At 45.6% G+C, this 26,034-nt stretch overlaps 3 protein-coding genes across 5 annotated transcripts in view; 1 reads left to right on the forward strand and 2 right to left on the reverse strand.

Moving 5' to 3' along the window:
- Positions 1-3,063: 3,063 nt before the first annotated feature.
- Positions 3,064-4,940, forward strand: LOC117901415 (UDP-glucuronosyltransferase 1-2). Its single transcript, XM_034812151.1, has 3 exons — positions 3,064-4,258; positions 4,322-4,538; positions 4,599-4,940. The coding sequence occupies exons 1-3, from the start codon at positions 3,136-3,138 to the stop codon at positions 4,888-4,890; spliced, it is 1,632 nt and encodes a 543-aa protein (XP_034668042.1). The 5' UTR covers positions 3,064-3,135; the 3' UTR covers positions 4,891-4,940.
- Positions 4,907-5,482, reverse strand: LOC117901416 (PI-actitoxin-Aeq3a). Its single transcript, XM_034812152.1, has 2 exons — positions 5,192-5,482; positions 4,907-5,137 (listed from the first exon to the last, which is right to left on the reverse strand). The coding sequence occupies exons 1-2, from the start codon at positions 5,307-5,309 to the stop codon at positions 4,962-4,964; spliced, it is 294 nt and encodes a 97-aa protein (XP_034668043.1). The 5' UTR covers positions 5,310-5,482; the 3' UTR covers positions 4,907-4,961.
- Positions 5,483-5,847: 365 nt separating this feature from the next.
- LOC117902697 (cGMP-dependent protein kinase, isozyme 2 forms cD5/T2) overlaps positions 5,848-26,034 on the reverse strand; it is a 31,099-nt gene continuing 10,912 nt past the window's right edge. For 2 of the 3 annotated variants that reach the window (XM_034814238.1, XM_034814240.1), the window contains 8 exons: positions 23,257-25,021; positions 17,870-18,036; positions 9,159-9,378; positions 7,992-8,228; positions 7,779-7,928; positions 7,100-7,719; positions 6,847-7,036; positions 5,848-6,788 (listed from right to left, as the gene is read on the reverse strand). In XM_034814238.1, the coding sequence (XP_034670129.1) occupies positions 6,623-6,788; positions 6,847-7,036; positions 7,100-7,719; positions 7,779-7,928; positions 7,992-8,228; positions 9,159-9,378; positions 17,870-18,036; positions 23,257-24,956 (3,450 nt within the window). In that variant the 5' untranslated portion in view covers positions 24,957-25,021 and the 3' untranslated portion in view covers positions 5,848-6,622. Of the gene's footprint in view, positions 6,789-6,846; positions 7,037-7,099; positions 7,720-7,778; positions 7,929-7,991; positions 8,229-9,158; positions 9,379-9,507; positions 11,020-15,519; positions 15,736-17,869; positions 18,037-23,256; positions 25,022-26,034 lie in introns of those variants that run through there. The other variant, XM_034814241.1, reaches the window with a different exon arrangement.

Here is a 26,034-nt window from a genome sequence, read left to right on the forward strand (position 1 = left end):
CAACCAGCTACCCGTCATTGTCCAGCGGCACGAGTCCATCCATCCCACTGTGGGGCGGGGGGTATGGGCAGGCTGCAGACTGCAGACTTTCTGTTTGCCTTTTGTCCAGACGTTAATTGGATCACTGAGGGACGGACTCCCCAGTAGGTCCCTTGGACACAGACACAGCTGTTGACGCCCGCTGGGCACACATGTCCTGTCCTTTGATTGCCTACTAATCCCGGCCATCGATGCTCGGGACAGGCACAGTGCTTAGTCCTTGGTCCTTGGTCCTTATTCCAGCCGAGGCGACAATCGAAGTAAACAGCCAGACAAATGAGCAAACAAATGAGCAACCAGCCCAAACGGATGTGTCCTTAAACGCAGCAAATTGGATCATAACTGCGACTGGCGTTGGCGAAATGCTGAAATCTGTGCAAACAGCGCATTAATTAAGTCCTGCAGCGACATCCAAAGGCATAAAAAGGACACAACGCTGGTCATTAAAGGAGAACAATGTCGGAGCGTGTGGCGTGAATTGCGTCACGACTCTAGGGGGGGAGCCTGGACAACATTTGAGGGCCACTGACGTCAGCTGAGATAAGCAATTAGCTGGGAGTAGAAGGACTGCAGCCTAGGAACCCTTTTATAGTTATTGGATAACACTTAAAACCCAGTAAGAATGCCATCATGATGGTACACAAATTCGCACTAAAGAAGAACCAGATAAAGGAATAGAACCAGAAGTTTGAGTAGAACTTTGCCAGTAAAACTTCTAGAAAGATCTCCTAAAACTACTCTCTGAAATCTGAAATGAAACTCCATAAACCTACACTCCAGATAAAACAGAAACTGGCACTGGGATTGCCAACTGAAGCCATCTCCCATGTGTATTTGACCCCTGGATATTGCCCAGAGAGTGAGAGTGAGACTCTAAAACCGAAAAAACCTACTACACATATTCCCCTTCTTTGTGGAAACTCTTTGGCTGCAATCAGAGTTTATAATGGGGGCGTCAAGTCGCTGCTGGAACACCAATCCCCAGTGCCCCAAACTACCGATGCAGACCGAGGCCGAGGCTGCACAGCCGGCGAAATATTTGTAATTATTCCCATGGGCACCTACTTATCGCCCGAATGTTCGTTCGTTTTTAATTGCTCCGCTTGCTCCGCTGAATACTCTACACATTTCGCCGTTGAATTTTTACACACACTCTTTTTTATCGAGCAAACACTTACCGAGAAAAAACACTTAGCGTTAACTGGCTGTTATCGTAAAGGGGTGGGGTGGGGAGGGCAGGGAGTGTGTGTGTGCTAAGAGCCAATCGGCATCAACATTGGGGCCTGGGAAGTGGGTCGATAGAACCAAACGCCCACACTCCCACACCCAGTTGAATGTTCCATATCCCCAGTCTAACAAGCCATCCATCCATCCAGAGACTCCAAGCGACTGGCTCTAGGCCTCTCTGTGCCCAAATAAAACCCTCAAATACCTCTCTTCGGGGGCGGGGCAGCCACTTCAAATTACAGCCACTAATCTTTGCGGGCATGTCAGCCAGACCCGTACACGTACTCGTACCCGGACACGGACACGTACCCGTACCACAGAACACACAGCAGACAGACCAGCAACCGCAGCCTCAAAGTGCAAAGTGCACTTGACAGACAGACGGACAGACAGACGGACAGACAGACAAGCAGCCCCAGCTGCGGCAGCTGCATCTCTGCATCTCTGTAGATGTCTGGACTGCATTTGGGCTGCATTTCGAATGCCAATTACACTTATTATCGTTGCACATCGCTTGCGGTTCAATTAACGCTTACTACTGTCCATTATCGCCGGGGTGCTTGGAGGGTCCATTTCCTCAATTGGCATCGCCTCGCAATTCAATTGTCCAGTCGCATATCTTGAGGCCTTTCATAATCGAACGCCAGAGACATTTGACTCAAGTTAACACTCTCCATTGATTTCTTAATGTGTGAAATGTAGGTGTTAAAGTTAAAGATTGTTTAAATGTTAGATTTGTGCTCATATGTAATAGGGTTTAATTGATTCTTGTCCGGTTGTGTAAATATCAAAATTGTTCACACAAATTTTACTATAATCTCTATCTCTACTATCTCTACTGAATGAAGATGGGTCCTGCAGACGGAGGGTTCTCAGCATCTTCAATTTTACCATCAGTTGTGCTGTCAGCTATCATGGCGCCACAACTCGGGAAGGATGTTCTGCAGTCCCCTACTCTATTTAAGGAATTATGTTTTTGTTTATAATCTTTTGTTTCACTTGCTTTATCTCTTCTTTTCATTATATTCTAGTACAGACCGTAGCTCAATTCTTAGCCTGATTGTTTTGAAAAACTCGACAGTATTACATTTATTTTTAATGGCAGCCAAATAAAATTCAAATTTCAAAGGAAAGACTGGCTCCACCTATACCGTTTTAGTGGCGCCACCTTGCCTACTAATGTCGTCGAAGTGGCAACGCAGTACATTCTACATTTAAATGTATGCAACATTCTACATTTTCTTACATACATAACATGAAAATCAGTGTTGGCACTACCTAGTTGATAGCTAGTTTTTGATATTTCGAAGCACTAAAAAAATAGAATAGCAAGGAACAAATTGGCTTACTTCAAAAGGGGTTTGTTTCCTGCAAGGTTGGGAGGAACAACAACTGTGTCGCTACATGTTTTAACGCTTGCAACATTACATTGTGGCAGCCAGCAGCATGCTGCGAAACTCGAGCAACATTCTGTGATATCATTGCAGCTATTTTCAGCTATTAAACAGCTATTGAGTAATCTGGCCCCTAAAAAATATATTTGTATTGGCTTAACCGATTCCGTACAGCTCTCCCTTTCGACTAAAAACTTGTCGAACAATAAGCGATGGGTAATCTTTTATCAGAAAAATTGATATCTTCAAAGCTTTTAATCCAAGTTTTTCTACAGCTAAAAGACTGTCAGCACTGTTGACAAGTGGAAGTCCCACAAATGCACTTGCAGCAGTAAAAACAACAACAAACAAAACAAAACTCGATCGTATCAGCCAGAACAGAACGGAACAGGGCTCTTATCAAACATATACACAAATGAACAAATGTAAAGTTAGATAATCAAGATGAAAGCAGCAGTCGATCGTGAACAAAGCAATGATGACAACGTGGTGGTGTCGGATCAGCAGAAGCGTTTTAATTACGTTGTGGTTGAGCCTCCTCATGGCTGGAGCACCTCCAGCGGCACTGGGCGGCAACGTGCTGGCTGTGTATCCGCACTTTGGTTTCAGTCACTTTAAGGTGGTGATGCCGATCCTCAATGAACTGGCGAGGCGTGGCCACAATCTCACTGTGATCTCGTACGTGAAGCATCCCCAGGCGGAGGAGTGGGCCAACTACGAGCAGCTGTTGATCTCCCAGCCAGGGGAGGATCAGTCGAGCACAACGATCAACTTGGTGCCACTGACGGAACACACACCCACCCGCTCATTGGGCACTCTTTTCAGGGAATACTTGGCACTCCACTCGGAGGGACAGGAGACCTGTGAGCGCCTCTACGCCAGTGGGCATGTGGAAACGGTCTTCAAACGCCACCAGACGCAGCCCTACGATCTGCTGCTCACGGAGTACTTCAACTCTGACTGCCAGCTGGCTCTGGCGAAGCTCATGAATCTGCCCATCATTGGCTTGAGCACGTGTGCACTGATGCCGTACTACTACGATCGCATCGATCTGCCGGACACACCCTCCTTCATCCAGTCGGAGTTTGTGGGCTTTGCCGGTACCCTCAACTGGGACGAGCGTCTGGTGAACTTCATCCAAGCGAAGGTGCTGAAGCTCCTCTACCGATACCACTCGAATCGGGCGGACAATGCGTTAGTCAGGAGGCATCTCGGCATCGATGTGAATGTGGATGAGGTGGCGCGCACTCAGACCGCCTTCATCTTTGGCAACCAGCACTACTCCCTGATGGGCAGTCGGCCGCAGTCCCTACAATTCATAGAGGTGGGCGGTGTGCACCTCACCAGCCAAGCGGAGCAGGAGCTGCCTGCAAACATTGCTCAGTTCATCGATCAATCCGAGGTGCCCATAATCTTCTTCAGTTGGGGCTCCATGGTGCGCATCTCCAGCATCGATGAGGATAAACTTGCGGCCATTGTGGAGGCTCTGGAGCGGCAGCCCTTGCGTGTGATCTGGAAGTGGGAGGCTGATGAAAAACCCCAGTTGGACGCTGACAAGTTTCTGTTTGTGAAGTGGGCGCCACAGCTGGCACTTCTTTGTGAGTGACAAAAATTGAAACCCTTTGGACTGCATAACTCATCGAATTTCTCTCCTCTCTCAGGTCACCCCAGAGTGGAATTATTTTGGGCTCATGGCGGTCTTCTGGGCACTACGGAATCGGTACATTGCGGAAAGCCCATGCTGGTTACACCCATCTATGGCGATCAGTTCTTGAATGCCTTTTCCGTGCAGAATCGCGGCATGGGATTGAAATTGGACTATAAAGATATCAGTGTGGAGCGCGTTTCTCAGGCACTCAAAAACCTTAGCAACACAAAGTATTAATTGCAGATATTTTGGTTTAGAGCCCGCCTAACATTGCGCACTCTCTCTTGCAGCTATGCCACTCGATCTGTGGGCATGTCGAAGATCTTCAATCAACGCCAAAACAGTCCCTTGGAGTCTGCCGTCTGGTGTGTGGAGCATGTCATTCAGCATGGTCTGCTGGCCGCCGAAATGCTGCAATCCCCAGGCATAGAACTCAAGTGGTATGTCTACCACTCGCTGGATAGTGTATGCCTGATAATCGTGGGGCTGCTGGCACTGGCCTATAGCCTGCACCACTTTTCCAGTGGGAGGCCATCAAAGCCTTACAATGGCAATCGACGCCGAAAGTCGAAGCGATCTTAAAGCAAACATCTTGACATTTGTTATGGCAATAAATATATAATTAATAAGCAATGTGAAAGTTAATCCTGGCTTTAGTAGCGCAAGCGCTGCATGCAGTCCCTGCGACACTCTTCGTAGGTAAGGAAATTGTTCTCCGTGGAGGCACAGCCGGTGTAGTAGAAGCTCTCACAGTTGCCCGTCTCCTTGTTGTAGGCATAACGCAGCTGACGTCCACGGCACAGACCCGGAGCCTTGGGCTGTCGACAAGCTAAAGGGCAATAAATCATTAGCTTGAGATTTGCAGATGGTTTTATCCACTCACCAATCTGTTGTTGAACCTCTGCATGGCTTTTATTCTCCAAACTGGGCAGACAATGCGTCAGGCCAATGCCCAACGCCAGCAGCAGCCAACAAAGTCTCCACATCAGAATTGGCAGCATTATTCCTAATTCATTTAACAATTAAATCTATAACTTCTCCGTTTTGGGTGCCCCGTTCTGATCCGTTCAAGCGTCTGGCGTAGAATGTTCCTATCCGAACTGTCAAGCAATTTGACAGATTTTTCTCAGCTTTCTCTGTGGGCAATTCTCGGCTTTTCTTTCTGCTGGGCACGTACCCACGTGTGTTCTGCTTTTTGCCCAAATTCGTTTCCATTTTCATATTTTCTTCGTCTTTTTGCATATTTTCTTACACTCGAGTGAAAACGTGTGCTTGGTGGAGAAGAAGTACCTCAAAAGCAGGAAGTACCTTGAGAGAGGTCGAACGTTGAGTGAAACTTGCTTATGAAATATTCTTTAGATATTGCTCCATGAATGATATCTACGTACGCGCTTTTCCTTTTACTATAATTACTAACAATTATACTGCACTGACCCAAGCGACACCAAGTCGAAGCGTTGTCAGACAGAAAAAACCGTGGGGCGGCGCTGCATGCTGCGTTTTTTACAATTAAAGATTTATTTTTAAACAAAATTATTTGTCGCATCAATTTGTTTATTCAATTTCTAACTGATTTACTTAAAAAAGACAATTTAAAAAGGCATTATTATTCGTACAAATAACAGAAATGATTTATAAAACTAAATGAAAGATAGCAGAAAATATTACGTGGGGTAGAATTAACAAATATTATGATGGGGTGGACATGAAAGTAGAAAGTACAAGTTCTTGGTCATATGTTGCATTAAAAATATACGCTTACAGACTATAAGGCAACCCGATTTGTATGTGTGTGTTTTGTGATACATTAACAATGAATAATAATTGTAATTTGTATGTCGTTATGTTAATAATAGATAAACGCGTAGATATACAGATAGAAAAAAAGAATTTATACAATGACAGAGCAGAGCTCCCACCTACTTACAATTTACATCAATTCCAAAACAGAAACGATAACTAGACACTCATTATCATTTCTCATTCTCATATTACATATTAATAGTTATAAACTCGTTAATAAATTCATTCTGTTGCACATCATAAGGATACAGACATATTCATACTCGTATATGCTAAGACGATGAGCCGATGTGTGTGTGCTTTGTGCGACTGCTACTCTGTGGGGACTGCTGTGGGTGGGCAGCTTTTGGGTTTCAAGCTGCTGACTGTTGGCTTTGGCGTACATAAATATGGCGCACTTAAGATCAATTCCTCTGTAAACTCCTACACCTGTTTGTTCTCCTTTTATGATTTATTTATGGTTGTAGCAGACGCTTAGAGAGAGAGAGAGCATCGTCTAGGAAACACCAAACTAGAAATCTTTATCCCATCCACTGACATCATCTGCGGGCGGACCCTCCGGATCGGGTGGATAGTCATCAAAGTTTGTGGTATCCACCACACTCTTGACTGTGGGCATTATCGGTGGCTCCAGTGTGCAATTCTGAAGGCCCCACCAGTAGAAGCCATCGAACCATCTATAAGAACAATCAAAATATTAGCAAGGGAATGGAAATTGTAAGTTCTGTGCCGTACTTGTGCTTCTGTATTTCGCTTATGCCGCCACGCTGATAGCCCAAACGTTCGGCTGGATTATCACGGCAGAGCTTCTTGATCAGATTGCTGGCATTCCGTGTGATATTCCTGGGGAATTCGATGGCATCGATGCCCTTAAGTATGATGTTGTAGGTGCGCATGGGATCGGAGCCGGTAAACGGTGGGGTGCCTGAAAACAAACAGCAAGCAAAATTATTCAATAATTCTCCACGAAAATCTCTGCGCCACTTACCCGTCAACAGCTCAAACATGAGGACACCCAACGACCAGTAGTCCGCACTTATGTCATGGCCACGATTCAGTATCACCTCGGGCGCCACATATTCGGGCGTGCCGCAGAACGTCCAGGTCTTGCGGCCCGTCTGCAGCTTCTTGGCAAAACCAAAGTCCACCAGCTTCACATAGCCGCGATCATTCAGCAGCAGATTCTCCGGCTTCAGGTCCCTGTAGATAATATTCCGCGAGTGCAGATAGTCAAAGGCCTCCACCACACAGGCGGTGTAGAAGCGCGTGGTGCTGTCATCAAAGTTTCCCTTGTCGCGCAGTATGGTCCAGAGCTCTCCTCCCAGACAGCTCTCCATCAGCATGTAGAGATACTTTTTGTCCTTGAAGGTCTTGAAGAGCTTCACAATAAACTGACAATTGGCCTCGCCCATGATCTCCTTCTCGGACATGATGTGCTGCTGCTGGCGTGTCTCCACAATCTGCGATTTCTTCATCTGCTTAAGGGCAAACGAACGACTGGCATCGCCGTTGGTCTGCACGAGTTCCACGCGTCCAAATCCACCCACGCCCAGTGTGGCAATCACACGCAAATCTGTGAGATTTATGTCACGGAATTCCTCGTTGATTCTGGAAAGGCAAAGAGAATTAATTAAGGGATCTCTTGGGGTAGTTTTTCCCTCTCTTACTTGATGCGTTCCAGAGCTCCTTCATCGTCGTATCGATGCTTTATTTCATCCAAATTGGAGATCAACTGATTGAAGGTCTCGCGATCAATCACCAGACAACTAACGCCCTCAGGAGAATCACAAATAATATTGGCTGTGCGTAGATCATCGCTATAAGGGAGAGATAAATTCATTATAAATGATTCAAGAGCTTCTCTGATGTTGTTTACTCACCCCTGCAACGCCTTCTCGCCAAAGAAGTCGCCCTTGCCCAACATGCGTATGAATTTCTCCTCCTGCGTGTCCTGCTGCTTGATCGTCACACGCACCTTGCCCTTGGAGATGATGAAGAAGGTGTCGCCGCGTGCCCCCTGGCGCACAATATAATCGCCGCGCTGATAGTGCGTCTCCTCCAGCACATCGGAGATTTTGATGAGCGTATCATCCGCTAGATCTTTGAAAATTGGAACACTGTAAAGAGATGCACAAGTTTAATTAATTTCCAGTTACAAGTCGAAGAAAAGTGATTGAAATTAGACCCAAATTATGGTCTAATTGCTAGCATTTACATTCCCAATTGCAGGGCAGAGAAAGTAACTGCAATTAGTGCTCGAATCTCGATATGAGAGATGCCAATACCCAAAGCAAGTCTTAGATCTCCTCTGGCGCTAGATGCAGATACAAATCTGCATTCCCCCCTCGATTGCACTTTCATTTTCATTAAAGTTTTTGTTGTGTGTTTTTTCGCCATTTCATGGTCTCGAAAGGAGTGCATGGCGAACCTCAATTATGGTTTTACGGGGCACCCAACGTCGGGGTATGCCACCAATTAATTCATTGGTCACTTTGAAGATCTACGAGATCTACGGGACTTGGACTTGCACTTGCATCTGGAGCTGGAGCTGATGCCCAAAAAACTGGTTGAAGTTGCCACCATTTGAAGCACCATTTGGCAGAGAAAAACACAAATTTCTATGCGTTCGTTGGCCGCAGCCACAGCCGCACGTCATATGCGACGCCCATGACCATGACGATGACGCTGACGAGACGAGACGAGACGATGTGCAAGATGCCTGTCGATGATGGCTCTGTCTGTCTGGAGAAAGTTACTCTTTAGTGTGCAGCAACAAAAAATAAAAGCAAAATTGAAGAAATCCTTAAGCTACAGCAATGTTTGATGTGCCCCATAATGGGGCAAACACGAAGTGTTGTGTGCATTTGCGGAATTGATATAATTAAGTGCAAAATGTACATTAATTAAGGCCGAAAAACCAGTTGAATCTCATTTCAAATGCGCATGAAAATTTCCCATTTTCCACCACGGAATTGAGGAAATGTCTGCTGCAAGTCTCTCCTTCTCCTCCTCCTCTATATAATTATGTTGGCAAAGGGTATTATTACCTTCTGAGGAAGTCCGTGTATTCCGCCTGACGTATGAGTCCCGTGCGCATCATGATGGTCTGGAAGCACTGCCGCTCAATGGCCCACAAATTGCACTCGCTGATGGCCGTGATCGTGGCAGTCCGCTGGCAATTGTAGAGAATCGCCAACTCACCAAGGACCTTGGCTCCGGAGAGGGTCGAGAGGTATTTGCCCTCGCGTGAGACCTCCACGCGTCCATCTGGAAGGAGCAGAAAAAAGGGGAGTTATTAGTGGAATAAATTAAGAGAATGCTTTCCCAGCTTTAGATCCCCATTTTATCCCTACAATAGTCTCCTTGTGCTTTGATTTCTCCCACTGTAACCCTTACCCGTCGCTGGTTCCTCTTCCTGCCCCGTACTGGACTGCTCCTTGAGATTCCCCGTGCGACGACGACGCGCGTATGTGTGAACGGGTACGATGAGCCGGGGTCGGGGTATGCAGAAGCCCTCCCCATTGAGATCCTTGGAGCTGCCATTGCTGCTGGCAGTGGGTGAGATTTGTCGCGACTCCGTCGCCCTTGTGCGAGTCTGTTCCTCCTGGAGCTGCAGTCCCTGCAGGGCCTGCTCCAGGCTGTGTCTCCGCACTGCCGACTGATCTGTGGATCGTGCTGCCGCTCGACAGAAGGAGGTGGAGTGGTGGGGCATGCGAATGGTGGCATAGCGCTGGACACTGGTCTGTGATCTGCTGAGGGGTTTGGCGACACGTTGAGGCACTGCCAGCTGATCCTTGAAGGTTCGCTGTGCCGGCAGTGGCTGCTCCTTGAAGGTACGCTGTGCCGGCAGCGGCTGCTCCTTCGAGACACGTATGGGCGGCTCTGGTGGCGGCTCTCTGGGTGGCAGCAGCAGTCGAGGAGGAGGCTGCATCACGCGTGGAGCAGGCTGCATGCCTCGCTGTGGCTGCTGACAGATCACCACCTGTTCTGCAGGATCCTTGAGATCCTCAGCGGCGGAGGAGAAGGTGGAGTAGGCGGAGGAACTGCTGTGGCTGGCTGTGGCGGCAGCTTTGGGCTGCTTTCGTGGCGATCTCAGCGTGGCATAGCTCGGGGGCATGGCCATGGTCTGGGATCGCCGCAGCGAGGGAGGCTTCACCGACAGCTGCTGCCGTGGGCGTGGCACTCGCGGTCGTTCTGTGGGATCGAGAACATAATGATTGACGGCAGGTTCTTCTGGGTTCTGTTTGGGTTTGGGTTCCTCTTCCTTCTCAGGAGGATTCTCCGCCTCCTCTTGTTCCTCCGTCACCCAAGTGTCCTCCATTTGCTGCTGCTGGTGATGCTGCAGCGCCGATGGTCGATAGCCGTTCAGCTCCTTGATGCTCACAATCCTTCGCCTGTCCTTGGATTGCTGCTCCAACTTCCTGATGTTCTCCAGCGTCATTTGGTACTTGCTCAACGCTGAGATGCCATCCAAGAGAAAGCTGCTGCCCGCGCTGCTGCCCTGACGGCTGAGGGTCGTCGTGGTTGTGCCACCGCCTCCGCTCGGGGGATGGTGGGGCGTTGCGGCCTGCAACCAATTCGCTTCATAGATGGCACCCAAGGCACTGCTGCCCTCCAGCGAGAGGCTGGCATCTACCGCTTTTCCCGGATAGTGTTTGATTTTCATTACGAAACGCGCTCCACGGACCACAAACCAAAAAAGATTTCACTGTCCAGCGATGACGATGACGACGACGACGCTGATGGACGTGCTTTGTGTTTTTTCTCGTTTTTTCTGTCTCTTAGTTTAGTTTATGTTTTGGGGCGTGTATTTGTATCTTTTGCATAACCCGCAACAAAACAAAAGACACAATCCAAAAGATATTTCGCGCATGGAATATTTGACGAGTCAGTCAGCCGATGGATGGCCTAAAGGGGGGACACACCGCTAATTGTAATTGCTTTTCTTTTATTTTTATTGCTAAATAGTTTATTTATTTGTTGTTGCTGCTGCTCTGTTGTTGTTTGCTGTAAAACTTTCCATGTTTATTTTGTTTTTTTCTTGTGGCAATTGCCTCACGTTTTTTGTGGATTGATTTGGTTTTATGGCAAAAAAAAACCAAGTTCGCGACTTGATCATCGCTTAAAGACGGGTACCACTGTATATGTAGCTCTCTCTCTCTGTGGGCCGGACACCTGTTGTGCCCCAATAGGGAGAGTGAGTGATAGTTGCAGGCGGCAGAGTCTACAACTAAATTGGAATGGAAATATGTCTGCCACAAGGGAGCTGTCCGCTAATAAATATTTTCCAACAAATCTCAACAATATACTGAAGATATTTCCACCAAAAGACAGTCCCCACTGTACATGCTTGCACTCAAAAATTGAAACACTCTCTTGACCGGTTTTCCAATAGGATTTCCCGTCGATCAGCCGCAAAAGAAATAATAATTACAACAATTATCAAGTGCAAATTAAATTTTTGGTCAATTTGAATCAGCGTGTGAATGAGTGAGTCGTGCAAAAGTATTCACGCGAACTGAATGCATTCAATGCTTAATCATCGATCAATTAGCCAATGAATGAATGAAAGTGCGCGAACCGAGTGCGCAGAGCAGAGGAAGTGACAAAACAAACATTGAACCAAACAACAAAAAAGTGACGTAGTCGGCGACCTACAGACGAATGCGAATGCGAATATTCGTAATCATTGGGCCAGGAAAGTGGAGCACCCATTCGGAATTGGAAGGGAATTACATTGTGCAGTCGGGTGATTGCCTAAACGATCGCTGATCAATGGGATGTACTCGTTTTCGTACGCTAATTGATGGGAAAAACAGACGAAAATGAACTTGAAAGCAAAGTGGGACGAATATTAATACGAGCTTTATGAGTCATTTGAGAGTGTAGCAGGAGATGGGTGTGATCTGTAGTTATGCGGGTAATCCGTCAATGGATGCAGCCACTCTAATGGTAGATGATTCAATCAAAGAGAGAGAACTACCAGAACATCTACAACAAAGTATCATTCAAGTAAAGATAACTATCCCACATCTACTGTCAAAAAACCAAACCAATTTCAGCGTTTAATTGTTATGTTTTGACAAGAACAACAGCAACAAGCGAACTCAAACACTGAAGGTACACTGAACACATAAACAACGATTCACCTTGACTCTGGCTAGACAACATTTGCTTGAACCACCATTAATATGATCAATCAGAGAGCAAACAAAAGACCGCGCACACACACCACACACACGATGATGATGATCATGTCAGGGAAGAGAAGGTGTTCTGGCCGGGAACCAACGCAAATATATCAGACATTTATTAGCTTAATGTGTTCCCGAGCTGTGACATCAGAGACAGTCAGAAAATATGGTTAGATAGGGAAGAACGGGAGAAACCTGAGCAGAACCTGAGGAAAGTCTTATCAAAGAAACGCGTGAATTGGCTTTCGAGATAAGAGAGCTGCGAGGCAGCCAAACAATTTCCGTATATTGGAGAAAACTTTCAAATCAATGGAATGCTTGAGAGACCAGTTGGCAGGCAGCAGTCAGCAGCCAGTCAGCCAGTCATCTATTTTCTCCCCAAAAATATCCTCAAGTGCAAAGTTCACAGAGGTCGCTGGCATTTTTCGAATGCGGAAGCGCCGTCATGCAACAACAGAGCCACAATGGAAACTGCAGACAGACAGACAGACAGACATACGAGTGGAGACCGGAGGGTTTTGCAACACCACGCACAGCCTCTGGTGGGCTCTGTCTGGTGGCTACACGACTACAATTCGCGTACGAATGAATAATGAATGTTGCCTGAGTGTTGGCTGTGAAGGTCAGCCAGTCGCTGGAGTCGCCGGAGTCGCGGATTCGCTGATTTGAATACAATCGTTGGTATCGCTTGGTTTGGAAACAAGAATTTGCTCAAGCGACATGGCTTTAACATTCGGCTATAAATAGAGTTAACGGTGCTGCCGCCGACAACGGACCACGGTCTGAGCCTCAATCCCAGAGCAGGGCTCGTCGCTCTTTGGTCTTGCAATTATACAGTGAGCCACAGAGTTAGTCACACACTTGTGGCTTGTGGGCCAAGGGCACGACTGACAGGCAGCAGCAGTGGCGACTTCGCTCGAGTTTTGGTTTCAGTTGTTTGTGTTTTAGCATGGAATGGCAGCCTGTAATTATACGATCTACATGAAATTAAAGTTTCTGCTTCGCCCTTTTTGACATCCATTTTGAGGCCAAGAAAACACAAAACATTCCAATGCCTTAGTCACATTTCAACCTCATATTTCGACACACGAAACTTTAGCTTGTAAATAATAATTTATGCAATATTTATGGCTCAGCTCCAGCGCTAATGAAAATCATGTCTTATAAAGAAAGTTATTCCCAAAAGACGGAAGGCACCCGCATTGACGTTTGTTTGTATGCTTTTTGGGCAGATCTTTTGTGACAATCTTTAGATTGTAGTCAAACAAGATGGAAGCAACAAGAGAATGAGAATGAGAATTTGAATCAACTTTGCACAGATCGATTTCGCAAACAGATCTCCAAGTGATGTTCTTTGTTCATTTTTATTTCTAATTAAATTTCAGCAATAAAGCAGCTGTCAAACCACTTGACGTCCACAGAATCTATCAAGAGAATCCATAGAAAAAGAGCACCGATCTACATATATGTAAGCAAAGTCGGGGAAAGATTGCCGATCTATAAGTAGCATTTTGTGCTGATAAGCTGGGAAATACCCAGAGGAAACATGTTAAGTGCCATTATTAAATGAATTTCCCCCCATAAATGGCTACCGTAAACCCATTGGGGGGTTCTTCCGATTAGTAATGACTTTTGGTAATACGATCATTATGTACAATTTTGATCAAGCCACCAGGCAAGATTTCCTAATGATCTGCATCTGTTACCTCCCCCTCCAGCGATCATCAATTTTCCACTTTTCCATCTATTACTTAATTCAGTCACCGAAGCGGAGCAAAGCTGCAAATTTGCATGTCAAAAGCGGGAGACCTCTTTCAAGCTTAATGCGAAAAACTTGTCCGCCAGCAGCTGGGACTGGCTCTGGCTTTGCCTCTTGGCCTTTTGCGAGTTACTTAAAAGTGAGAGTGCCCCCGGCACCCCTGGTAGACCGGTCTATTTCCTCTACAAAGTATCTAAGCTCAGAAGCAAATGAGCTGTGTGCTGCGGGAATTGGCGACCCACAGACGGAAGACCGGAGAAGAAGTCAAATGGGGGCATACCACAAAGTGGATGGGTGGATAGGAGGTGGTGGTGCCGCTTGATTCCAGCGTAACATTAGCACAGATGTTTCCACATCTTCCACTCTTTGTCTTTTGGCCTCTGACTTTCCGGCTACTGTCTTATGGTGATGATGGTGGGGCAGGGCATAAAGATCGTCTCGCATTTCACACGATTTCTAATTTAATGTTTGTTTTAATTTTTGATAGCAATTCCAAGAGTCATTCCGCCGTCACATTTCTTTTGAAATTCTTTTCCGCATTTCAATTAAATTTCTCTCTATCTGCACTCCCTCCCTCCCTATCTTTCGCTCTCTTTGTATTCTATGAACATTATCCGTGGCTCAAATCTACACACAGTTCTCCACATTCTTGCACGATCTGCCAGAAGAGTATTACATTTTGGGGGTTTGTTTGTCATGGTGTCGGCTGTCGGCTGTTCGACGGTGTGCGACATTTGGCATTCGGTTTTGGCCAAAAACCTTTATAATTTCTGTATTTCTACACAATTTTTTTGCTGTTCAGACCAATGACCGACAAAAACACACAAATCAACGGAGCGGGGCAGCCGAAACAACAGCAGCAACAACAATAAAAAATCAACTACAGCCAACAACAACAATGGGAAACCACAAACCGGAATTCTTCAAGTGATCTTTTCGGTTTCGGTTCGGTTTGTTGTTGTTTTTATTCAATCGAAATCCCCCAAGATTGCCGAGTGTCAATTCTCTTCTGCTACATTTGTCTCTCTTTCTGTGACTGTCTCTGTCTGAGCACCACGCCCACGGGGGCGTCAGACACCAGGAGCTGCAGCCGGACTAAACGTTTTCGTCGATTCGATTTCTTAATTCACTCCACTCCGCGTCGTCGTACGAATGTTAACAATTCACTTTCACTTTTATTTTGTGCTGTTTTTTCCCCGTCTCTATCTATCTCTCCTTTTCCCCTCTTTGTTTTCCCATTCGCTGTGGTCGAGAATTTCTTGGGAAATCTTGGGAGGAAGGAACCTGAATCTCGGCTGCGGTCGGCCGCTTGGGTTCACACATGGAATGGAGATTATTGTTTATTTCAAAAATGTTTATGTAATTGTTGGAAATAGCACAAAAGCATCTCGAGAATTACTATACCGCGCACTCCGCACATTCGCTTATAATTATGTGTATTATTATGTCTTTTACTTTGCTTTAAGGCTCGCTCGCTAGCTCGCCCTCTCCCTATCGCACTCTGGTGGATTATTGTTGTTGTTGTTGTAATACTCAACGCGCGACGAAGCGTGTATGCAAAAAAATGCAGCTGCCGAGCCGGAGCACTAAACACGAACACGAAGTACAGAAATGCAGTTGCAGCCGAGCGCGCATGCGCTCTCACGTTGTTTTCGCTTTATGCTGCCCCGAACGAATGACGCACACTCGTCGGCGGTGTTGTGATTCGAACTGTTAAACGAGGGAGCTCCGCCAGCCACAGATGGGGAGAGAGAAAGAGAGAGAGATAACACAGCAGCCCCAATGGGGCACAGCTGGCGGCAAGATATATTCAATAGAGGTTACCCCAATGAGAGAAAGACAGACACAAAATGCCATGAATCTGAATCAGAGAGAACGCGATTCGCACGCTGCTGCACCTTTTGTGTTATTTTACCTGCTACTTTGTTTTGTTTGTGGGTGAGAGCGAACGAGAGAGCGATCGAAAGAGAGCGCCCAAAAACGTGTGCGATCACACACATACACACACACACATGCACAGGTACAACGCTGAGCAAAAACAAGTGTGTGGAATGGAATCGAAGGTGGTAGGGTACAGGCCGAACTGGTTGGCTATATTCGACACGCAAAGTGCGCTGCGCAATGCTTTATCTTCTGTCAAACGTAACTCATTTTAAAATAAAATGCTGAATAGTCACACACACACAAGTCCAGTGACCTTTTAGTTAATGATTAGCGCAAACGTTTGCCCACGGAGGTTGTCTAATCACAGACCAGCACACACTTCATTAAAATTGTTTCGTTTTCTAATCAGCGTTTAGTTTAAATTTAAATCAAAACATCATGGCCGAGTATAGACTTCTGTTTGGACTATTTTAATCAGACAGACGGTCAGCGTTCCCGATTCCCAAAGCTATCTCCTACGTAGGCGTTTCATTTCCTGCTGCAGGGCATCTGCACTGTCCACAAGGCCGATCATTGCGAATCTTTTCCCATCTGCTGCTGGCTGATGTTTGGCATGTTTTTTTTCGGTCATGTGTAATGAGATCGACACTCTCCATGGCTGTGTCACTCTCTACAGCCTCTGCCTCTCTCTTTTCCACTCACTATGATATGGCTAGACAGATGCCGTGACATCTGTTCCCCCAATGTTCCCCCATTCGAGTAGCGGGTTACAGGCACAGCCGGCATCCAAGTGCGGACATCGATGCTCAGGTTAAGGAAGCGCAAAATCTCTGCAGATTGTTGCATGATTATGAGGAAGCATCCGTCTTCCTCTTCTGCTTCTGCATCTGCAACTCCATCTTCGTTTTTGCAAGATGAAATGCATGTATACGATTTTCTGTAGATTATAATTATTTGTGCATATTTTTGAGTACTCCCCTCACTGGCTGTTGCAATTAAAATGCAAATGTTAGTACGGTACGTAAATTAAGTCTTCAACTAAATTAACACGAAATGTGCTCATAAATCTAGAAAACCCCCATGGAAGCCGACGCCCCCCGTAGCAAAAGCTAAGCCAAAGACCCATTCCAAATGCCGCTTGACGTGCAAATATTTAAAACAACAATTAGCTACGACTCCAGTGTTGGAGCACACCCAGAAATACACTCGCACTCTGAACACACAGACGCAGAAACGTGCAAAAAAGACAAACCAACAACAACAACAAAAACTATTAAACTAGAAAAAGAAGCAAGAAAAAATGAAAGGAAAGGCATCGTAAGGCATTGTTCAAGAGTCACAGACTGACATTTTGCTGAACTTCTCTCCACTTGCGGCGTGGGTGTGTGGGTGTGCCACAGCCCCAAACCAGAATTGGGCCTGCCTGGGCAACACACGTGTGCAGAGGAGCTGAGCTGAGCTGCTTATCTGCCACAACGAGTTGCACGATCTTGGTTGGGTATGCAAAAAGAGGAATTTACGAATATTGGAAATATCAAAGGGGAAATATTTGTGGTATATTTAGAGCAATTTTCTTTACTTAGAACTAAATTCATAAACTAACTTTTGCTTGCCAAAAGTTTTCCCACTATTGCTGGAATGTTCTGAAAACCGTAAAAAGGGACAAGAGAGACTGAGACAGACAGAGAGAAAGAGAGAATTCAAGTGCAACTGCAGTAACAGAAAATCTTTGCCTGCTTTTGGGACTCACATCATATTTCATGTAACTTTACACGCTGCATACTTTTCAGCATCAAAGTACTACACACCCAAGTAGAATTCATGTAGTTGCCAATGTAAAATGTACACATCTCAAAGCAAAGAAACTCCCTTACATATTTTCCCATCCCAAACATATTTCCTTCTATTTTTTTGTACTCACCTTCCATAACGTACACAATGCTGCCGACATCTCCCTCCTTGATAATCAAATTCTTGGCTGGATACTTCACCGGATACATGCAGTCGACAATTTCACGTATCTGCGACAGATCCAGATTCTTCATGAAATCATTATCCAAAATGGCAGACTTGATAAGTTCACGGGAGCTGCAATCGAAAAAGCAATAGATATAAACTCAATTAGTTATGATTATTAAAAATGGCACAAAACTGTCACTGAAATAATCTGCACGAGCAAAAGTCCAATTAATTTTCAGGCCGACACATATAAATCGTTTTATCTGCCAGTTTTGTGCCAGCAGCATGCCAGCTTACAAGCAATGCAACAAGTTGCCGCCGTTGTACCACCAAAAAATTGCAACGATGCGATGGAAATTGGCATGCGCGCAATCGACCGATATGAAATTAATACAAATTTGAAAATTGTATACTTCGGTTAGAGTCAAGAGAGTAGGGAGTCGGGGGATATCGCATATAGATTCATGGACTCATGGTCCATGCCATGCCATGCCATGTAGCCCATGCCTGTAAATGTCAAATGACTTTATCTGTCAGCGCAGCAGACAACTTGCAGGCCCAGGACAGGCAACAGAAAAGTGTAGCGTGTACACTGAAAATCGGGGGAGAGCCAAAGATAGAACCAGTGTTCCAGTATTTAATTGAAATAATTAGAATAAAAGCTCAGACTTTTGTCAGTAATTCCTCCTTAAAGTCCCCTTATTAAATCACCCAAGATATACCATCAAAATATTGCAGCTAAACGGCTCCATCACCACTCAAAGTTCACTGCACAAAACACCATGTTGCCACACGTTGCAAGCACCAGGCTGGTCTGTGCCTCCTGAGAGTTAATGATGAAGGCGTTGCACAGCCTGTCGTCGAGCTGAGGTTGGGGCCAATTTGTAAGCTTCGTTTTTGGCAACGACTCGAATTGGGGAGTTCCACGGCGACAGTTTTGGGGCAGGAGAAATCCGCTACAGTGTGCCCCAAAATGTGATGATGAGTTCCCCATGCCAAAATGTAGCGGGGAGTGAGGTGTGTAGGGGCGGGACAGCACACCATGCTGCACAGCAAAACGACACCTGTGGCGCCTGTTTGGCGAGTATTCAAAGATTGTATCTTTTTTTAGGTTACAATTAAAATTTAATAAAATATCATAAAATATATAAAAAATATCGTGGACCGTGTCCAAATCGATACGCAAGTCACGAGCGGCGGGGCGGCGGCGTCTGGGAAGCGACTACAAGCGGAGTTTCTTGTTGCACAAAATAGAGAAATATCCATGGAAAAAGTATTAGATTTCCACGCACTAGAAAAAACCCAGCGAAACGGGTTTCGTTACCCCCAAAAACAGAAGAAGGAAGAGTGGCAGGTAGTGGGTCGTGCTGCTGCTGCTGCTGTGCTGTGCCCCCATGGGGCACTTTATATGCGTAAATTATCATTGGCTTTCCTTGTGCAGCAGCACCACGCGGCACCACAATTACCAACAGCTTCATGTGGTGCGGAGTACGAGCCTAAACAATTAATAGCTTCAATTAGACCTAGGAGCCGGATCGGCGTTCCAGTTACAGTTCCAGTACCGCTGCGTTCCATTGTCGGAAGCTATAACCATTTATTTATGGCTATATTTGTGCGTAAATTTGATTTGTGAAATGTGTGCCAAGGCACGCACCCTCTCGCCCAAAGGCTGCACCTTCGAAATGAGACAACAGAATGGAGCTAAAGACCCAAGAGATCTGTTGCGGGTGCGTTCAATCTTTTAGCGACAACCGAATTAAAACTGCAAATACTTGACGGCTAAAAGCAGTTGACAATAAAATGAAGTGGCGTCTCGCCATGGGAATTGAGTAAATGGAAATTCAGACACGGGCACTCTCGTATGCCGTATCCAACCAGAGATCAGGCTGTAGCTGTGGCTGTGACTGTGACTGGTTCTGGGTGGGGCATGGGGGCCAGCTATTCGCATAATCTAGGCAATGTGTGAGGTGTTTGCGGGTCCAAGATTGCAGGCAATCAAGGCTTGTAAGCCATGTATGTACATATCTGGGAGGAGACTGCTACTATTGAGCGGGAGACTTATAGACAGACGACAGCTTGCCAGCAATCAAAAGCAAAAATGGTTGACAAATTGTTTGAAGTAAAAAGTTGATAAGTAAATTGATAGCTGAAAGTGATCTATTTGGAGAGTGTTTATTATGGGATGATTAATGAATTAAGAGCACTTTGGAGTCTCTACTTTGGGGGGTACTCAGGATTTATACCTGGGATCTGAGTTACAAGAAGCTCACACTCTCATTCCCTTCTCTAGAATTCAAAGACTTCATTGCCTGTCAATTGTCCTCCTCCCCTTCTGATGTAATCGCACACAAAATCAATATTTTCTCTGCTATTCCAAGAACAGACGTCAGATCCTACAGAGCTAGATAGAGATGCAATAACTTAAGCTACTAATCGGGGAGTGTTGTGTGTTAAATGGGGCTATTAGTGCCTTTCTGTGTGAATTAATAAGGTACTAATTGGATGACAAATTTGTCTGGGAAATAACAATCACACCTTTGGCTGGCAGAAGGAGAGTTTTATAGACGCTTTTTGAAGCTGTTTTGTAATCCCAACAACCAACTTTTATGACTCTCCAAACTCCCCTGCTTGGCCATCTTTCATCTTGTAAGTTGTGGCTTTGGTGCCACATGTATATGGAGGCATGTAGCAAGTTCTCTGTCGACCCCCCGCCGTTTGCGACTCCAACTCCAATTCAAATGCAATTTTCATGCAATTTTGTGGCATTATTTATTAGATGGCCCCGTTGAAAGCGACACACACACACACTGCGGTGACTGTGCCACCAAAATCAAAAGTCTCTGGGCCTGCGGCGCCTGTGATTTATGCCACGCAAGTGTCAGAAAATGTCCTGTTGCATGCGTCGCGCCGCCATCGGCATAGATTTTGGTCAGAGATAGAGTGGCCGGCCACACCACACCACTCCCCCGCCAATGGAACACCATTCCGGGGGAAACCATTAAATAAAAAAAGAGACTTGGAATTGCAATTTCGTGGATTTGCGGGTCGATTTTTTGTGCGATTGTGTCAACAGTTTTGGCCATAAAAATGGCCGATTTAAACAAATTTGCGGCATTACTTAGAGTCAGATCTGGTGGGGGATTATGGCAAAGCGAGAAGCGGAGAGGCAGCCACGTGGAAGCGCGTGTCGCCCATCCCCAGGAAGCAATTTTCTAGCACTAGAAAAGAATAAATATTTACAATGTTTTTTATGTTTTGGCAAGAACAAAAAGAAACAAATAGAGGAAATCTCTAACGAAAAGGAGAATAAATGCCGGCCAAGAGCAACGACTTCCAGGCAGAACAAAGAGTGAGAATGCGAGAGACCTGTGGACAGACACTGACCGAAATGTGTGAAAAGGCAGCAGAGTCGACAGCCCACGCATTTTCACAGTTTTAATTTGATATATCGGGTGTTTTTTTTTTTTCCATTTCTTGGGATATTTCGAGCAGCGGCAGATTGCAGGCGGCAGGCAGCGGATTTGGAACGAATTTCATGCAAGAAAAACGTGTCTAAAAAGAAGAAATTCGCCCTAGAGATAACCCAAAAAGATGAGCAGAATGTGGGAGATAGAAGACTAGAAAATATCCTACAATTTAGATTATTTGGCGGAGAAGAAGAAAAGGAAGATTGAGTGATCCCAAATTCCAGAAATTTGTAAAAACTATTCAAAAAGTAAGAAGAACTTGTGTGACTATCATATTTTCCATTAAATTGCTGAACAAGTTTCGATTTTTGTCTCATAACAGGGTCATATTCGTGTCATTTACGACTCCATTACCAATTATTGTTACCAAGAACCAATTTGTCATACAAAAAGACACACGAACATGGCTTTATCTTTATTAAATACATGATTTAGGGCCCAAGAAAACCCCTTTCTTCGGCCTGATTTATAAATAAACATTCGTTCAACATACCCCTGAACTTCCACTGATACAAAGGGTACCCCAACGATGAACATGACGCAATGTAGCGTGTGATCTGGTTGCCAATTGGCATCGTCGCTCTCTATGGACCCACAATTCATTTACATTCACATACGAGTACATATGTATATTTATGCCGTTATTCATAAAGAATATATCATGAATATTCGTGATGTCTGTACGTATTCTGTGGTTTAAGACGATGGCGCAAGATGACACTGCCCAAGGCCACAGCGATCTTTGGGCTTGGGGAAAATCTGTGGGGAAATCTTTGTGAACTTGCGAATGTTGCCACGCCTGTCAGCAAAACTGAATTTTAATAAACGCATTTTGTGGCACAGGCGACAAGCGATAGCCGACAGGCGACAGGGCGCTGCTCCCAATATTTGATTAAGATCATCGCCACGATGACGCCCATCGGCCATGGCGATCATTATCGTATCGCCACATCCGTATATAATATTTATAAATACATATACTAAGTTATAAATACTATAAATAATGTAGGGCTATGGCTAATCTATGTGGCGAGCGATTACAGGTTCAACTGATTTCAGAGCCTCGAAGCGAATGAATAACAAGTGAATCAGGGGGCGAGAAATATGTACAGTGGAAATCTATTCGAAATTTAAAGGGAAGCGAGACAAATGGAATATCTACAGGAAGAAAATTGAGCAATAAATCTCTTTAATTGTTGTGTCAACAAATATGGGTTAGCGTCTTCAGAATTGAGAATGTTTATCATTGATTGGAATATGTTATGGAACAAAATATTGATGCAAAGGTTGAGTATGCCATACGAAATCAATCAAGGAACATCAAGCACAATCAATTTGTGGCATTAATGTGTGAATATCAATGACATTTCAATGGAATTGTATTCAATTATCCATTGGAACACAATTTACAGCAGTTTCATCGCTTTTCCTATAATAAATTGAAACTAATGAATGCTTTGTGGAAAACGGAACAGATACTGGATTACAATTATATATAGAGGCAAACGAATTCCCTTCAGAATACTACTCCATTATTGGAAAACATACTAAAACTCTCTTGGTTCCTAGTTATACTTTTAGGCACTTTGCTTAATCGATCCATTTCATTCCAAAGATCAATTTGAATACGGAATGATGCAATTTAGTACATGATTTCGTTTACAAAATTTGTACAATGAAGAGCTATAATCTCTTGAGGGAAAGATAACAGAAAGGAGCAGTGAACTTTCAGGTTTTGTTCATCAAAGTACTGACCATCCCGTAGTCTAGACTAACATACATTTTGTTAATTCATTTCAGGCCATGAGAGCATTGAAGTGCAGTCAAAAAGGTAATGTTTACCCTATTCCATCCTATCCATTGGATCCTGGATCCCACTTACCGCTCATTCTTGTCGTATTTGCGAAATGTGACATGCTCCAGCAGCACCGAAGATTCACTCTGTGGCTCCGCGGATATGCCCTGGGCACGCTGTCGCTGGAAGGTCTGTCCCGATTTGCGGGTGGCACCTGTGGCCGTGCTGGGGCCACTGCCACCGCCCGAGGAGCCGCCCGCACCGGCTGCACTGCTGCGACTGAAGGGGAAGACGCTCTGGAATTTATCCAAATGGGATTTAAGTTCCGCAATTTCGTTGTCCTTGAACTGAAGGGCACGCTGCATTTCCTGGATCTTGAGATCCTTGGCCTGGATGATCTGTATGAAGCGCTCCTCCTGCGGCGTAGCCGCCACATAGGCAGCCGTGTTGCTCATCATCAACGTGGGCTCGCCCATGCCCACCGGCGAGGGTGTGGCCGAGCCGGGACTGGGGGCGCCACAACCGCCGGATATCCGCAGTCCCTGCATCTGTTGTTGCACCTGGGCCAAGGCCAGCGACGAGGGATGAGGCAGTGGCAGCGGCAGTGGCAGTGGCTGTGTGGGCGAGTTGCAGGCAGCTACGTTGGCGGCTCCGGGTATGGCCACCGGCTGACTCGTTCCCGGATTCCCACTCGGACTCGGCTGGTGGTAGAGCACGGGATTGCCTGTGTTCGCGTAGAGTCCCTGTGTTTGGGCCTGGAGCTGCTGCAACTGCTGGTAGCGCTGCTGCAGCTGCAGCTCCTGTTGATGCAACAGACTCCTCGGGTCCGTGTGCAGCTGCTGGGCCCCCGACGGCGGTGTGCCGTAGATCAGCGTGTGGGTGAGGACATCGGAGTGCGGCGGTGGCGCTTGTATCAGCCGTAGACCCGATGCCGTCTGCTCGAGGCCCAATAGTCCAAGGTTATTGCCAGCCGAGGGCAATGTCACAATGCCGCCGACGCCGCCGCCCAGCAGATTATTATTATTATTATTGTTATTGTTGTTTGTCGCGCCGTAAGTGTTGCTGTTCGCGTTGTTGGCCGCGTTCTGGACGATGCTCACCAGACCCAAGTCGGTTTGGAACTGATAGTTGGCGTTCGGCTCCTGCTGCATGCTGGCTGCTTTACGGATCTTCGGATCTTCGGCGGAATCGGAATCTGCTGATAGTACCTTCGTGCTCGAGTGGTGCTTCGGTTTCCTACGATCTTCGGCACTGCTATGACGGCGATAGCGACGCTGTTGTTGTTGCTGTTGTTGCTGCTGCTGCTGCTCTAGATGTGTCTGTATCTCTGCCTGTAGCTGTTGTATCTGTAGCTCTGTCTGCCGTATCTCTGTCTGCAGGGAAGGTGTCTGGGATGGCTTGGGAGATTGTGGAATCTCCCCTTTTTCGGTGTGTTCCTCCACTTTTTGTGTTGCTATGTCCGGTGGTTTATCCCTGTAGTCCCTATGGATTATCGCTGGTTTTAGTTTCTGATATTCCGCATAAAGGAGATCCCCTGCAATGGGCTGCTGTTTCTGTTTCTGTGGTGCTGCTGTACAAGGAGCTGTGACTGTTGAAGGAGTTGCTGCTGCTGTTCCTGCTGCTGCTGCTGCATCTGTGGTGCTTTGTGGGTTATGGCTTTCGGCGGTGCTGCTGCTGTTGCTGGTGCACTGTGGCTCATTTGTGCTGTGGCTGCTGCTTTGGCTGCGATTGTTGTTTGTGGCTGGCCGCTTGGTTGCGAAGCACAGCCTATCAAAGCAGAAACGCATCCTCCAGGCGGCTTGCAGAAACAACAGCCGCCACGGAAATTATGCTCAATGGAGCTAGGAAAGCCCTGAAATTAAAAGAGGGATACAAAATATTTAGCTGAAGATGTAAATAAAAATAAAAGCCACAAAAAAGCCTCACCAAAATGTCAATTAAATGTAAATAATTAAACGGAATTCTACTAGCGCACAATCGGCTAATAAATCTAATCTAAAATTAATCTCTATAATCGCTAACTAATCCCAAATCCATTGCTGACTAAACTGATTGAACAATCAAAGCCTAAATGCAGCAAATAACTACAACAAAAAATCCAGAAACTAAGAAATTCCTCATAAGCGACCCACATTTTTCATTGACACTTCTTCAGCTTTAATTTCCCACAGAATTTTGATATCAGACACGCACATTTGCTTATCATTGATGTTAGACCGTTGTTTGGGGGGTGTAGGAACACGCCCTTAGCCCATGCAGATAACACTTCCGAATCGCATTTTGTATCTTGCTTCGGGGAAAGAATTTCAAATATCAAATGTGTAGATAAAGCGGCCCAACGCTTGTTGGTTTATTTGCCTATGCTTTTGTTTCCAGACACGTTTCAAGACACAGACAATAATTCAAGTGGAAAGGCCAAGTAAAGTAGCCAAAAATAAACCCGTCTAAAAACTAAACATGGTCTGGGGTACATTGTAAACAAAAACTACTTAGAGAAAAAGAACAACAACAAAGAAAAACACCTATAAACAAGTGTGGCAGGTTTTTGGTAGAGCAAAAGCGTTTAGAATAATAAGCAAAATCTTTGATGAGTGGGCGGATCATGAGTGGATGGTATCCAAAGAGCGATAGGATGTACAAGATTGAAGATTCATCTTCAATATTCAAGTTCAATTTCGAAGGTGAAGATCAGAGTCTGAGGAGTGCCCGAAGCACGACGAAGATGTCTGTTGAGGAAGATCAGTTTGAAGGCAAAAGATGCGTAGAAGAACTCAAGAACTCGTATAATGGAAAAGTACACTAAACAATCCCCCAAATGAGTGGCAAAAATATGCGAAAACGAAATCCAAACCTAATTTGTTTATT

This window comes from Drosophila subobscura, chromosome U (assembly GCF_008121235.1).
Source record: "Drosophila subobscura isolate 14011-0131.10 chromosome U, UCBerk_Dsub_1.0, whole genome shotgun sequence".
In the NCBI taxonomy this organism is placed as follows: Eukaryota; Metazoa; Arthropoda; class Insecta; order Diptera; family Drosophilidae; genus Drosophila; species Drosophila subobscura.

What these genes read in the sequence shown, in the direction of transcription:
- LOC117901415 (XM_034812151.1), top strand. Translation starts at nt 3,136, where the DNA reads ATGATGACAACGTGGTGGTGTCGGATCAGCAGAAGCGTTTTAATTACG. An exon ending in GCCACAGCTGGCACTTCTTT is followed by an intron (nt 4,259 to 4,321) that starts GTGAGTGACAAA and finishes CTCCTCTCTCAG; the next exon opens with GTCACCCCAGAGTGGAATTA. An exon ending in AAAAACCTTAGCAACACAAA is followed by an intron (nt 4,539 to 4,598) that starts GTATTAATTGCA and finishes TCTCTCTTGCAG; the next exon opens with CTATGCCACTCGATCTGTGG.
- LOC117901416 (XM_034812152.1), bottom strand. Translation starts at nt 5,309, where the DNA reads ATGCTGCCAATTCTGATGTGGAGACTTTGTTGGCTGCTGCTGGCGTTG. An exon ending in AGAGGTTCAACAACAGATTG is followed by an intron (nt 5,138 to 5,191) that starts GTGAGTGGATAA and finishes ATTGCCCTTTAG; the next exon opens with CTTGTCGACAGCCCAAGGCT.